Consider the following 14,658-nt stretch of genomic DNA (forward strand, 5'->3'; position numbering starts at 1 on the left):
ACGCTCACACTCACACACACACTAAATGGAAGCTCTCTCTCACACACACACACGCACACACACTCACACACACACACACACACACACACACGCTCACACACACACTCACGCTCACGCTCACACACACACACACACACACAAACACACAAACTCACGCTCACAGACTCACACACACACTAAATGGAAGCTCTCTCTCACACACACACACGCACACACACCTTATTACATTTAATTCTGTCTTAAACAATATCACATTCCCTGCACCTCTATGAGCGTAGACTTGTTCTCTAGACATCACATTAGCAACTGACTTTCTCTCTCTTGCTCTCTTTTTCTTTTCATCACTCTCTCTTTCTCACTCGTTCTCTCTCAGGTCATCTCCTCCTGGATGAAGATCTGGAGCGTACCACCTTCATCATCGGGACAGGACTGATTGCTCCAATGGAGATGATGTCTATTGTGATCAGCACCACGGTGGAACTCCCCACACTGGAGAATGGTGCGATCCACCTGATCTATCCCACAGTTCTCACTCCCATAGTAAGAGCCAGGATGCCATCAACCAAAAGTGAAAATGGGGGAAGATCTGAGGAGACAAGGTATTTATGCACTTCAGGTAAAGAGTGTCACAGTAGCATGTTGGCGTCTTCACTTTCAGTAAGTGATGGTAAAAGGTTCGAGCCAAGCTCCGCCCCCTCCAGCAGATGGGTGGTTCTTGTTTTGTTTGCCCTCCTGCTCCACACCAGAAATCACTGACATTCCTGACAAAAATAATCACTTATCTTTCTGTCTCGCTTCTCTCTCTCTCCCTCTTTTTCTCGGTCCGTGTCCTTCCCTGGGCGCCATGGCGACCCGAGGGAGAATGGCGTCTCAGCAGCTGCAGGCACGCAGTGAAAGTAGCTGCAGGTGTAAATGTTTCAGTAGAGGAGTGTAGTTTAGCTGTAGGGACATGGTGGGGCATGACAGTACTTGATCTGCGTCCAGAATGAATAGTTTGATAGTTTGGTTTCTGGATGGTATTGATATGTTTCGGATGCTGTAGGTGTTATTATTAATGATAGTTTCTTTAGTGCTCGCCCCCCAGAGTCCTAGCACATGAACTGTCTCGCTTTGGCCAACTAATGTCTCCAATTAAGAAAATTGCCCTTGGTAGTAAGTCACCATTATTAAAACGTCGTGTCTTTTAGGAGGCATGTTTTTATGATTTTGAAAGATAACGCGACGGATCTTAATGTCACATTTAAATTCAAAATCGATAATTTTAATTATATGGTCTTTGCTACAACGGAAACGATGAAGTGTTTTGGGTGTGGATCCTGTCCAGAAAATGTGGACAACCCATCTTCACACACAGAGAGCTTCAGTAAATTAACTCTGAAAGTTGGAGGCGAGCAGGATGAGGGAACCGTGCAGGGGCCTGCTGACAGTTTGAAAACGGTGGTGGATAAAACACAGTGCTAGAAGTGAGGTGAGCGATGATGGGTGCGATGGGAAAGACGTTGGGGAAGATGTTGGGTTGGTGAAAGCAGAACAGAAATGGAAATAGGCCCAGGAAGGATTGTGGATGATAGTCAGCCTGGAAGTGTGGGTTGTGTAGTAGAGGGAATAGGGACATCGGGGTCTGAGGACGCAGACAACACGCTGGCTGGTTCAGTTAACTCTGGTGATGACGTTCCAGTTACTAAGAGGAAAAAGGTCCGTTTTAGTCGGCAAAACACAGCACGAGGAAAGCGATGGAAACGGGCAAGCAGTTTGACGACGTGTCGGCTGAAAATGATTCGTTTGATTCAAATGTTTCCTTGCATCCGCAGCCCTGCAGTTCTCGAGGAGTGTATACATGGAAAACACAGAACGTGCAAAAGGGTTACAGGTAGAACAGCACTTCCCAGACTGGGCCGGTTTGATAGTTTTTCAGTGTCTGAGAAGTAATTTAGGGGGGGAAGGTAGTTCTTCCACCTAAAGAAGAGGGTGACAAAGCTAAAACGGCAACTTAAGGAGGAAGGTAATAAGATTGTTGCATTTTTTTGCTTTGTTGCTCACAGCCTTGTTTAGTGGGTTAGATTTAGTTTTCATTTTCAGTATGAGTGTCTGCAGTGTGGTGACAATAAATATTAATGGTGCCAAGGATGTATAAAAGAACACAGCTTTTTCAGTTAATTAAATGTAAAGGAATCGATGCATCTTTTATTCAATAAACTCAGTGATGGGCAGAATGAAGCAGATTGGCTGAGAGAGGGAGAAGGTGAAGCCTTTCTTAGTCACAGCAGCGCCACGTCTGGGGGCGTGTGGAAATTTGTAGGAGAGCAGCACAGTTTTACACTAGGCTATATACCAGTGAATACAGAGCACACTTTCTTAGACGGCCTTCTGCAGGTCGAAGAGGCCATCCTGGGTCTTGACGGGCTGCAGAATGCCCTTCAGGGCGTGGAGGGTGGGAAAGCCCCAGGCATTGGCGGACTGCCTGTGGAGTTTTATAAATCCCTTTGGCCCGTGATCCTTCCTTTGGAAGTCTCAAGGCTACTGGGTCTGGATACTGGTCTGATTTCCTAAATTTCATTTAAGGGCAATCCAAGATGGCAGTGTGGATCAGCAGGAAGTGTTTGATTGAGGGCCAAACTGACAGCAGTGTTGTAAATGTGTTTAAAAGATTAGTGAAGAGTCGTATAGTCATAGATTTGAGGTTTTATTCTGTTATGAATGATTTGAAAATATTTCGGGTTACAATGGTGTTTTGTGCTCTGTAAAAGATGAGGGAGTGGGTTTTTGGTGATTTTCTTTCATTTAAATTTTCTGTTTTATTGTAAGGTGTGTTTAAATGTGTGTTTTGTATGTTGTAATTGATTAATAAAGTTTATTGAAATCTCCCTCTCCCTTTGTCCCTCTCTCTCTCTCTCTCCCTCTCTCCCTCCATCTCTCTCGCTCTCTCTCTCTCTCCTTCCCTCTCTCTCTCTCTCTCCCTCTCTCTCTCTCTCCCTACCTCCCTCCATCTCTCCCTCTCCCTCTTTCTCCCTCCCTCTCTCCCCCTCTCTTTCTCCCTCCCTCTCCCTCTCTCCCCCTCTCTCTCTCTCTCTCTCTCTCTCTCGCTCTCTCTCTCCCTCTCTCTCTCTCTCTCCCCCCCTCTCTCTCTCTCTCTCCCTACCTCCCTCCATCTCTCCCTCTCCTCTCCCAGTGCAACAAGGTGTTTCAGAGCAGTGTCCATCAAGCAGGAGAAGGTGTCGGGGGCTGATGAACACTGTCATCATGTGCTGTTCTCGAGCCCTGCCACTAACCCCACTCCCTACGAGCTCACCTTCCAGCTGCTGGTCCGAGGGGCATGCCTGCTCGCGGGTAAGGCTCCGCCCCAGGGGGTGGGCCAGTTTAAATCCTGATATCTCCATTGGTCGGGTCCAGATCTTGGTTTATTTAAAAACAAAACATTTGTTTACAATAATCATTTTTATCAAGTATATTACATATTTAGCATTTGAAAGATGTTTATATCCAGAGTAAGTTACATTATTTATCACTATGAAAGTGCGTGTGCAGTGTAATATAATATAATGTAACATAACCTAATGTAATATGTAATGTAACAATGTAACAACAAACAATGTAATGTAACGTCCGTGAGTCTGTAGAGGAGTAATACGGTCTCGTCCTCCGTCCCGTGAGTCTGTAGAGGAGTAATACAGTCTCGTCCTCTGCCCTGTGAGTCTGTAGAAGAGTGATACGGTCTCATCCTCTGTCCCCTGAGTCTGTAGAGGAGTAATACGGTCTCGTCCTCCGTCCCGTGAGTCTGTAGAAGAGTGATACGGTCTTGTCCTCTGCCCTGTGAGTCTGTAGAAGAGTGATACAGTCTCATCCTCTGTCCCGTGAGTCTGTAGAGAAGTGATACGGTCTCATCCTCCATCCCGTGAGTCTGTAGAGGAGTGATACGGTCTCATCCTCTGTCCCGTGAGTCTGTAGAAGAGTGATGCGGTCTTGTCCTCTGCCCTGTGAGTCTGTAGAGGAGTAATACGGTCTCATCCTCCATCCCGTGAGTCTGTAGAGGAGTGATACGGTCTCGTCCTCTGTCCCGTGAGTCTGTAGAGGAGTGAAACAGTCTCGTCCTCTGTCCCATGAGTCTGTACAGGAGTAATACAGTCTCGTCCTCTGCCCTGTGAGTCTGTAGAAGAGTGATACGGTCTCATCCTCTGTCCTGTGAGTCTGTAGAAGAGTGATGTGGTCTTGTCCTCTGCCCTGTGAGTCTGTAGAAGAGTGATACGGTCTCATCCTCTGTCCCGTGAGTCTGTAGAGGAGTGATACGGTCTCATCCTCTGCCCTGTGAGTCTGTAAAGGAGTGATACAGCCTCGTCCTCTGCCTGTCTATTGTCCTAGAACATCACCAGGCAACTACAGGTCACGTCAAAAATCACATCATTAAAGTGTAAATGTACTTTCAAAAACCATTGCATAATCAGCAAAGTTAGGTGAGGGGAATCGAGTTGGGTGTGTGTTTCACGTTTCTGATGGTTCCTACATGCTAAATTCATTTCTTAAAAAACAGAATATTAACTGATTGTGTTTACATGTAGCTGTGTTTGAAACTGCATGTCGTAGTGTAATGTCAAAACCCAAAAGGCAAAGATGTCCTCTGTCCTGGTTCTTAATGGTGTTGGATATTTTACTTTTGAAACATTCAAGGCAAACCAATGAATGGCACCCAATTCAGTAAAAATCAATAAATATTTGATGTCTTTTATGTTTTCTCCACCTCCACCATCTCCATCTACACCTGTCTGTCTCCACCTTAACTGTGTTTCTGTTCCTTCCACCTGCCTCTCTTGTCTGTCTGTCTGTCTGTTGTTTTCCTCCTCAGGGTTAGAGAGCCCGACACATGCCCTCAGAGCAGACGCAGACCCCGGCGCTCAGTCTGCCTTTGCCACCTACATCACCCTGGCTGAGGACCACCCATACGACCGCCACCTGGAGATCGTACTGCATCTGAGCGGTGAGTCGGGGCAGGGGCGGAGCACATGAAGGGGGTGGTACAGGAGTAGGCGTCAACCTGATCAGTTTCTCTTTTCTTTAGTTGTCAAGGACACAGCTAGGTAATTAAGGACTTTGGTCATCTCGGTATGACCCAGCCTCGACCTGCCTGACCCACAGGTGCTTTAAGACCAAAACTCACCAGCCAACCAACATGGCAAATGCTAATGTGTTGTATTTATCTGTCTGACTGTTAGGTGGGAGGTTTTTATCTGTCTGATCGTTAGGTGGTTTTTATCTGTCTGATTGTTAGGACGTTTTTATATGTCTGATCGTTAGGACGTTTTTATCTGTCTCTAGAATGTTCATACTGGTTCATTCAGATGGCCCAAGATCCAATTCCTTCACACTTTTGTGTCCACAGAGCCTCACAGCCCATTGGTTATCCTGGAGAGGGGCCGGCTTACCTTCAGCCAATATGAGCAGCAGATCAGTGCCCGGCGTGATTTCATTCGCTGTGTCCGCAAGGAGGCAGAGCCTGAGAAGAAGGTGAGAATCCATCACAGAAGGTGAGACTAGACCTCAGAAGGTGAGACTCCATCTCAGAAGGTGACTAGAGACTAGATCACACCTCATTCCCTGGCTGTGTCTCCTTCTTTTCAATAATTTCTCTGTAATCCTAAAGTCTCACTATCAGTCAGCACAAGGTACAGCAGACAAATTCAATTCAGTTTCTCAGTTCATTCAGTTCCTCTGGGTGCCAGATTATGAGTTTTTTACATTTTATTTTATTGTTTATGATTGTGGTTATACAAATCCTTAAAATCATTTTTACTTACAAATTTTTACTAGCAAGCGTATTTTTTCCTTCGTTTTGAGAATCAAAACAACTAAAGAGCCCTGATGTAAAGTGAAAAGGGTTGTAAAGGGTAAAGGGTTGCTTTTAACCCAAACATCTTTTACACTTTCCATAGATTCTCTTTTCAAAGTGATTTACAAGTAGCTTTCTCAGTACGACAGTGTGACAGTGTGTGTGCCGCTTGTGGCCATTAGATGGCCAGCACCTACTCTACATGCCGGTCTCTCCGCTGCGGTTAATGGTACGACTGGAATCTCCAGCTGGAATTTGTGCGGAAGCGCTACCATAAAGACGTCCTCAACAACCCAGTGCTGATGCTGAACTTCTGCCCGGACCTGATCTCTGAGCCCCTGGAGCTCCAGCAGACGAGCAGAGAAGTTATCTTCCTCATCGACTGTAGTGGGACCACCACACAGCACTGTCTCTGCAGGATCAGGGTACAGAGGGAACTCCTCAGACCACTGCTCTCTCCTCTCTCTCTCCTTCTCTCTCCTTCTCTCTCCTCCCTCAGTCATGGAGGACTGTCTGCTTCGGTTCCATATCAAATCATTTTCTCAAATGTCTTTGGACTTCCATGAGTAGGGGAATTTGAATTTGCTTTAATTGCTTTAATTCACTGGCTCTTAGTCACTGCCCTGTGGCCTACATAAGCACTTTATTGTTTAATGTCTAAGTATTAAAAAACACTAAAGCTCATTTTACAAACACTAAAGCTAATCTGAGTGAAATGAGCAGGAAACATGCAGATCTCAGACTGGCTGTCTGTCTAAAGGATCTTTAAGCCTGGCTGCTATCTGACCTCTTGTGCCCTCCTCTCTCCTCCTCTCTCCCCTCCTCCTCTCTCCTCCTCTCTCCCCTCCTCCTCTCTCTCCTCCTCCCCTCTCCTACAGGAAGCTCTGCTGGTGGCCACTAAGGGCCTGCCTCATGGCGTCCTGCTCAACATCGTGAGCTTTGGATCCACTGTCAGACCAGTTTTTACCTCCAGCAAACCCTGCACTGATGTAAGTGTGGACCTGTCTGTCTGCTCCACACAGGGAACCTCCTGATCCTGGATCAGGTCTTTATTAAAGCCAGGAGCGTTTAGTAGGCTGAGTGGAAAACACATTATGTGTGACTTCTGAGTGTGTGTGTGTGTGTGTGTGTGTAAAAGTCGTAAGTTACCTGTGAGCCGATTTCCATGCTGATTATAATCCGTGTCCTGGCCTGTTCAGTTGCCATGGCAGGCCAGTGTCAGGTGTTAGCTGCTCCAGGGTCTTCCACAACAAACACCAAACACACCCACACACACACACACACACACAATGTACCCATATGGCAAGCTGTGCTGCATTTTGCATCGTGTATTAGTCAGACTAAATCTGGTTTCTAGCTCTCTGAATTCTCTAAACTGGTCACATGCTAAACTAACCCACTCACATGACCCCCCCCTTGACAGTCTTGGTTCCTGTCAAGGTTTCTTCTTCATGCTCTAGGGGGTTTTTCCTCACCTTTGGCTTGTTCACTGGGGCCTTGGACCCGGACATTTGTAAAGCTGCTTTGTGACAACATCTGTTGTAAAAATCAATATAGAAATAATTTTGATTTGCTTATAATAGCCTAGAGACAGTGGTCAGATATGCCCTCATATGTTCTCATAAACAGAGTTCATACAAACTAATCCTGTTTCTATATCTTGGTCATAATCCTTTCCTCTTCTGTAGCTCACTTTAGCCCAGGTGTTCGACTATGTCCAGAAGTTGTGTGCGGACATGGGGGCCAGTAACCTGTTGGGGGCGCTGTCCTGGGTTTACCGCCAGCCAGTCCAACGCAGCTGCCCCCGCCAGATCCTCATCCTGACTGAGGGCTCCCTGGGATGCGTCGGACGGGTGCTAGAGCTGGTCAGACAGAACACCTGTAACGGCAGGTAATCACAGAACACCTGTAATACACCTGTAACGGCGAGTAATCATGGAACACCTGTAACACACCTGTAATGGCAGGTAATCACGGAACACCTGTAACACACCTGTTACACACCTGTTACGGCCGGTAATCACGGAACACCTGTAACATACCTTAGCGCACTTGTAATGGCAGGTAATCACGGAACACCTTTAACACACCTTAGCGCACCTGTAACGGCAGGTAATCACGGAACACCTGTAACAAACCTATAATGGCGAGTAATCACGGAACACCTGTAACACACCTGTAATGGTGAATAATCACGGAAAACACCGGTACCACACCTGTAACAGCGAGTAATCAAGAAACACCTGTAACACACCTGTAACAGCAGGTAATCACGGAACACCTGTAAAACACCTTAGCGCACCTGTAATGGCAGGTAATCACGGAACACCTGTAACACACCTGTAAGGGCAAGTAATCACGGAACACCTGTAACACACCTGGCACGGCAGGTAATCACGGAACACCTGTAACACACCTATAACAGCGAATAATCATGGAAACTCCTGTAACACACCTGTAATGGCAGGTAATCACAAAACACTTGTAACACACCTGTAACGGTAGGTAATCACAGAACTCCTGTAACACACCTGTAACGGCAGGTAATCACAGATCACCTGTAACACACCTGTAATGGCAGGTAATCACAGAAGACCTGTAACATACCTGTAATAGCAGTTAAATATACAACATGCGGCACACACCTGTAATGGCAGGAAAGCACAGAACATTGACACACACAAGCTACACATCAGGTAAATGACAATGGCTAGCAGGCATACAATATGAACCAGCAGCAGGTAAACGTGTAACATTAGACCAACACCTGGTATAAACCTGTACCAACAGGGGAATGTGTGGTCAATGCCTGTGATGGCAGAATCTTAAAACAGCAGATAAAGTCACAGGTAATAAACCCACAGTATGAGAAGACCTGCCCTGTCAGCTCAGTGTATACCATCATACACTGTAATACTCAGGGAAGGTTACAGTAGACCTTTGTGCAGCTCCTCCAACACATCTGCACTTTCAACACTAAACACCAACGATGAACCCGTAATTCACCAAAATGGCAGATACACAGTAGGGATGAACTGTAGTGTCGTCATCACGCCTGAAGATGCATTCTAGGTCTAAACTCAAAGTGTTAACCATATTTCCCCCCAAACCTTCTTGGGACAGGACAGGACAACTTTATTATCATTGTGTAAAAACCATTAAATTGGTTCTCATCTCTTGTAGTGTACTGTATTATCTATCGGACTGAGGGTACTGAGTGGTATTTGGCCTTGTGATGATGATGATGATGTGCTGTGACATTTTTTTGGGGAAAGAAGCCATGCTACAGACACTCACATACACTCTCACTCACTCTCACGCTCGCTCTCGATATGCACTCAGGGGCCTACAACTCAGACAGACCTGAGCTGAATTCTAAGCAGTGTGTGCGTGCGTGTATGTGTGTGTGTGTGTGTGTGTGTGTGTGTGTGTGTCTGGCTCCTGCTCTCTTTGGACATTCAATTAGTGAAATGGCCCTGATTGTTCCTAGACGAATGCTAAAAGCGCACACACAAATGTGAACACACACATACACACACACACACACACACACACACACACACACAGTCTTTTTCTGGCTAGTCTTTGTCTGGCTTTGTCTTTAACAAAATAAAAATGCTTAATATTCTGAACTTACTAAACACACACAGCGCAGAATGAGGGAAGACCGCGCGATAAAATATGCAGTGCGTGTAATGATGTGTGAAGAGTGAGGTCATCTATGAGGTCATATACGGAGATGACACGTGAGGTCATGTATGAGGTCATGCGCGTCACTTCTAGGTGTTTTGGATTGGGTCTCGGGCCACGGGCGTGCAGGAGGCTCCTTCAGGGTGTTTCCAGGGTGACGGGAGGAAGCTCAGAGTTCCTCTGTGAGGAAGAGAGGTTGCAGCCAAAGGTGAGAGAATCAGCGCCATCTAGTGGAGATGCTGAACTGCACTGAAAGACATCACGGTGCATGTTTCACTGTAGTTATGGGGGACTTTTCTTTAATGTTTAAATTGACTTATTAAGATTAGCTAAAATACATCTGGGGAAAGTTGAGGTAACATTTTATGAGAACAGATTTCATTGATCTGTATTGTACATAAACAGACTGGACAATTAAAACTCTGACTGGGTTATATTAGGGTGATTTGTCTTCCTGTAGCTAATCAAGTGCGTGAAGAAAGCTCTGGAACCTGCGCTAACAGATATACACATAGACTGGTATGTGCCAGACAACGTGGAAGCACTCCTCTCGCCCAATGAGATTCCTCCGCTTTACCCAGGGAACCTCCTGATTGGCTACTGCACTCTTTATGATGTATCTGCATTCAAAGTCAAGAAGAATGAAGTAAGTGTGTGTGTGTGTGTGTGTGTAAGTAGGGTTAGGAAAGAGATGGGAGAGTATAAAGGTTAATGGATGAAATAGTTTGCAAGTTGATATCAAATGCACTACAACATGTAAGACTATGCTCTGTTTGTATGCTCTGTGTGTGTGAGACTGTGTGTGCATGCATTCGTGTCACTGTGCATGTGTGCGCGCGTGACCATGCATATGTGACCGTGCATGTGTGACCATGCGTGACTGTGTGCGTGCATGACCGTGTGCATGCGTGACCGTGTGCGACTGTGTGTCACCATGCGTGCGTGACCGTGTGACTGTGCGTGACTGTACATGCGTGTAACTGTGCGCATTTGTGACTACGTGCATGTGAAGGGTCACTCCTCCAGGGTCCCAGGCCGGGGCTCTTCAGGCTCCGTGTTCGAGACGTCTCCCGCCACCTCAGAGCTGCTCCAGCCGCTGGTGCAGGCGGGTGAGGAGGGGCAGGGGGAGGAGCCTGATGATGACAACAGGGAGGATGTGGGGAGGGGGCTCTCACGGGAGATCTCCTCTGAGTTCTCCTGCGCCCCCGCGACAGACATCACCATCAACACCAGTAACACCAGTGTGTACTACCCGTTCTCTCTCTCTCACACACACACACACACACACACACACACACACACACACACATCAGTATCTCCAGTGTGTACCACACGCTCTCTCTCTCTCTCTCACACACACACACACACACACACACACACACACACACACACACACGTCAGTATCTCCAGTGTGTACCACACGCTCTCTCTCTCTCTCTCACACACACACACACACACACACACACACACACACACACACACGTATCTCCAGTGTGTACCACACGCTCTCTCTCTCTCTCACACACACACACACACGTCAGTATCTCCAGTGTGTACCACACGCTCTCTCTCTCTCTCACACACACACACACACACACACACGTCAGTATCTCCAGTGTGTACCACACGCTCTCTCTCTCACACACACACACACGTCAGTATCTCCAGTGTGTACCACCCGCTCTCACACACACACACACACGTCAGTATCTCCAGTGTGTACCACCCGCTCTCACACACACACACACACACACACACACACACACGCGTCAGTATCTCCAGTGTGTACCACCCGCTCTCACACACATACACACACACGTCAGTATCTCCAGTGTGTACCACCCGCTCTCACACACATACACACACACGTCAGTATCTCCAGTGTGTACCACCCGCTCTCACACACACACACACACACACACACACGTCAGTATCTCCAGTGTGTACCACCCGCTCTCACACACACACACACACACACACACACACACGTCAGTATCTCCAGTGTGTACCACCCGCTCTCACACACACACACACACACACACACACACACACACACACACACACGTCAGTATCTCCAGTGTGTACCACCCGCTCTCTCTGTCTCACACACACACACCCCCTACATCCAAACCTGTCTCCACAGCCCCTCTACAAAAGCCCCTCCCTCCAAACACATGTACGTCTGGTGTTTGGCCTTCTAGCTATTGTGTGCACAAGCTAAATAACAGACCTCTGCCTTCATGTAGGAAACATTCCCATATGGCTCATACAACCAGACCGTGCTGAAGGTTTTAGTTGCTAATTACAGAGCCCGGGAGAAATGTCACACAGAGATTTTATTCTCCTCAGAATAACTTTCAGTGATAGATGTCAGTATAGTTTACCAGTTTGGCTAAAAGACCAGTTTATCCAAAGTGTTCCCTTATGTTCCACATAAGAGAGAAACAGCAGCGTGCTTTAAACACGAGTCTGTCATGTCCTTCGAGAGAACGCCGGTGGTTGTCTTCTGGTGACACTGCATGATTGTGCCTGTCTCCAGTCCCTGAGCAGGACTGGGTCATGAGCAGCGTGCGGCGGAGGATGGAGACAGCGTCCTACGTCCAGGAGCAGTACATGCTGACGCGGTGCTCTCTGGACAGCGACAGGGCCTTGCCCACGCTTGGACCCCCAGCCGAGAACCTCCTCCTGGGCTCGGACTCCAGCTCACTCCCCCAGGGCCTGGAGAAGGTGTTGCCACCTCACACCAGGGGCCTCTCCCGCTGGGAGTCACCATGGCAACAGAGCACTGCCCCATCAGTGGATGCGGGAAGCGGGAAGGTGGGAATAAAGTGGCCTGTCATTCCGATGTAATTTGTTGTTGAAAGATGTTAAAAATGATTGTACGCGTGTATGTGCGTGTATGTACGCATGTGTGTCTGTACAGAGAGCTCTGGCGCGCTGTGCTTTGGCTGCCCGGAGCTTCTCCTCACCACAGGGCGACCTTGACATGCACCGCCTGCGGAGGGCACTGGAGAGGGTGTCCTTCGAGCAGACCATCGGGGACAGACTAGAGGAGACTGACACAGAGACACACAGCACTCCCAGAGCACCTTTATCTGTCACAGACTCCAGTGAGGGAACACACACACACACAATTAAACCGATCATGTACGGTGTCTCAGTGGTTCAGGTACTGGACTAGTAATCAGAAGGTTGTGCATGGTGGGGTGGATGTGTGTAGGGTGTGTATGGTGTAGGGTGTGTGTTGGGTGTGGTGTGGTGTGTGTGGTGTCTCTGTGGTTCAGGTACTGGACTAGTAATCAGAAGGATGTGCATGGTGAGGTGGATGTGTGTAAGGTGTGTATGGTGTATGGTGTGTTTGGTGTGTGTGGTGTGGTGTGTGTGGTGTCTTAGTGGTTCAGGTACTGGACTAGTAATCAGAAGGTTGTGCATGGTGAGGTGGATGTGTGTAAGGTGTGTATAGTGTAGGGTGTGTGTTGGGTGTGTGCGGTGTGGTGTGTGTGTTGTCTCAGTGGTTCAGGTACTGGACTAGTAATCAGAAGGATGTGCATGGTGAGGTGGATGTGTGTAAGGTATGTATAGTGTAGGGTGTGTGTTGGGTGTGTGCGGTGTCTCAGTGGTTCAGGTACTGGACTAGTAATCAGAAGGATGTGCATGGTGGGGTGGATGTGTGTAGGATGTGTATGGTGTTGAGTGTGTGTTGGCTGCGTGCGGTGTGGTGTGTGTGGTGTCTCAGTGGTTCAGGTACTGGACTAGTAATCAGAAAGATGTGCATGGTGAGGTGGATGTGTGTAAGGTGTGTATAGTGTAGGGTGTGTGTTGGGTGTGTGCGGTGTGGTGTGTGTGGTGTCTCAGTGGTTCAGGTACTGGACTAGTAATCAGAAGGATGTGCATGGTGGGGTGGATGTGTGTAGGATGTGTATGGTGTTGAGTGTGTGTTGGCTGCGTGTGGTGTGGTGTGTGTGGTGTCTCAGTGGTTCAGGTACTGGACTAGTAATCCAAGATGACAAGATGGCGTCGTTGAAGTCGGCTGCCAAAATGACTGCTCCGTCCACACCTTGCACTTTTTGTTTGCTGTTTTTTTTGCTCTTTGCGCTATCTCTGTGCTAACCCTTCTCTCTGCACCACGACACGTAATCCCATACAGCAGAGATGTTCTTATTTCTCTTAATCTACATAACACTCAAGCCGTCTCTAACCCCGGACCCAAGATGGCTGACAGAGATTCTGAGGAAGAACAAAGGACGCAACGCAATGAAACAGCCTCGAGGGAAACGAGCCGGCGTCAGGAACAGGCTGAGGGCTCGAGCACACTGAGCTCCCTTACCCAGCATCCTGCTAGCCAACGTCCAGTCTCTGGACAACAATCCCGACGACCTCCGGGCCAGGATAAAGTTCCAGAGGGACATTCGGGACTGTAACCTCCTCTGCTTCACCGAGTCGTGGCTGAACCCAGCGGTACCGAGCCAAGCTATCCAGCCGGCCGAGTTCTTCTCGGTTCACCGCATGGACAGGACGGCAGATTTAGGGAAGTTGAGAGGCAGTGGAGTGTGTGTGATGGTAAACAACAGCTGGTGCAACAATGCCAATATTGTTACTCTCGCCCGCTCCTGCTCACCCAACCTTGAGCTGCTCAAGTTTCGTCCTTTCTACTTTCTTCCTGAGTTCACCTCGGTCATCATCAACACCGTGTACATCCCACCTCAGGCCAACATGGACACTGCACTGTGTGAACTTCTTCATGAGGCTCTCACACAGTTTCAGGCACAACACCGGGACGCTGCACTTATCGTGGTTGGGGATTTCAACAGCGCTAACCTCAAGCGTGCGGTGCCCAACCTTTACCAGCACGTAACCTTCCCCACCAGGGGAAATAGGACACTCGACCACTGCTACACCCCATACAAGGACAGCTACAAGGCACTAGCTCATCCACCGTTTGGTAAGTCAGACCACGCCGCCATCTTCCTCCTACCAAAATATAAACAACGGCTGAAACGGGACGCTCCGGTTCAGAGGGAGGTCGTGCGCTGGACAGACCAATCGGTGGCCGCCCTGCAGGACGCTCTGGATGACGCAGACTGGGACATGTTCCGGTGCAGCACTGATGATGTCAGCGAGTTTACGGAGGCAGTAGTGGGGTTTATTGG

General features: G+C 48.1%; 1 protein-coding gene across 1 annotated transcript in view; it reads left to right on the forward strand.

The window, feature by feature from the left end:
- Positions 1 to 14,658, forward strand: part of vwa5b2 (von Willebrand factor A domain containing 5B2) — a 26,557-nt gene that overhangs the window by 4,586 nt on the left and 7,313 nt on the right. The window contains exons 4-15 of the mRNA XM_035527942.1: positions 374 to 599; positions 3,170 to 3,327; positions 4,838 to 4,969; positions 5,372 to 5,496; positions 6,067 to 6,243; positions 6,697 to 6,807; positions 7,507 to 7,709; positions 9,602 to 9,716; positions 9,969 to 10,154; positions 10,521 to 10,749; positions 12,048 to 12,325; positions 12,432 to 12,618. Of these exons, the coding sequence (XP_035383835.1) occupies positions 374 to 599; positions 3,170 to 3,327; positions 4,838 to 4,969; positions 5,372 to 5,496; positions 6,067 to 6,243; positions 6,697 to 6,807; positions 7,507 to 7,709; positions 9,602 to 9,716; positions 9,969 to 10,154; positions 10,521 to 10,749; positions 12,048 to 12,325; positions 12,432 to 12,618 (2,127 nt within the window). The remainder of the gene's footprint in view (positions 1 to 373; positions 600 to 3,169; positions 3,328 to 4,837; positions 4,970 to 5,371; positions 5,497 to 6,066; positions 6,244 to 6,696; positions 6,808 to 7,506; positions 7,710 to 9,601; positions 9,717 to 9,968; positions 10,155 to 10,520; positions 10,750 to 12,047; positions 12,326 to 12,431; positions 12,619 to 14,658) is intronic.

The sequence above is a fragment of the Electrophorus electricus genome, chromosome 7, assembly GCF_013358815.1.
Source record: "Electrophorus electricus isolate fEleEle1 chromosome 7, fEleEle1.pri, whole genome shotgun sequence".
NCBI classification, from domain to species: Eukaryota; Metazoa; Chordata; class Actinopteri; order Gymnotiformes; family Gymnotidae; genus Electrophorus; species Electrophorus electricus.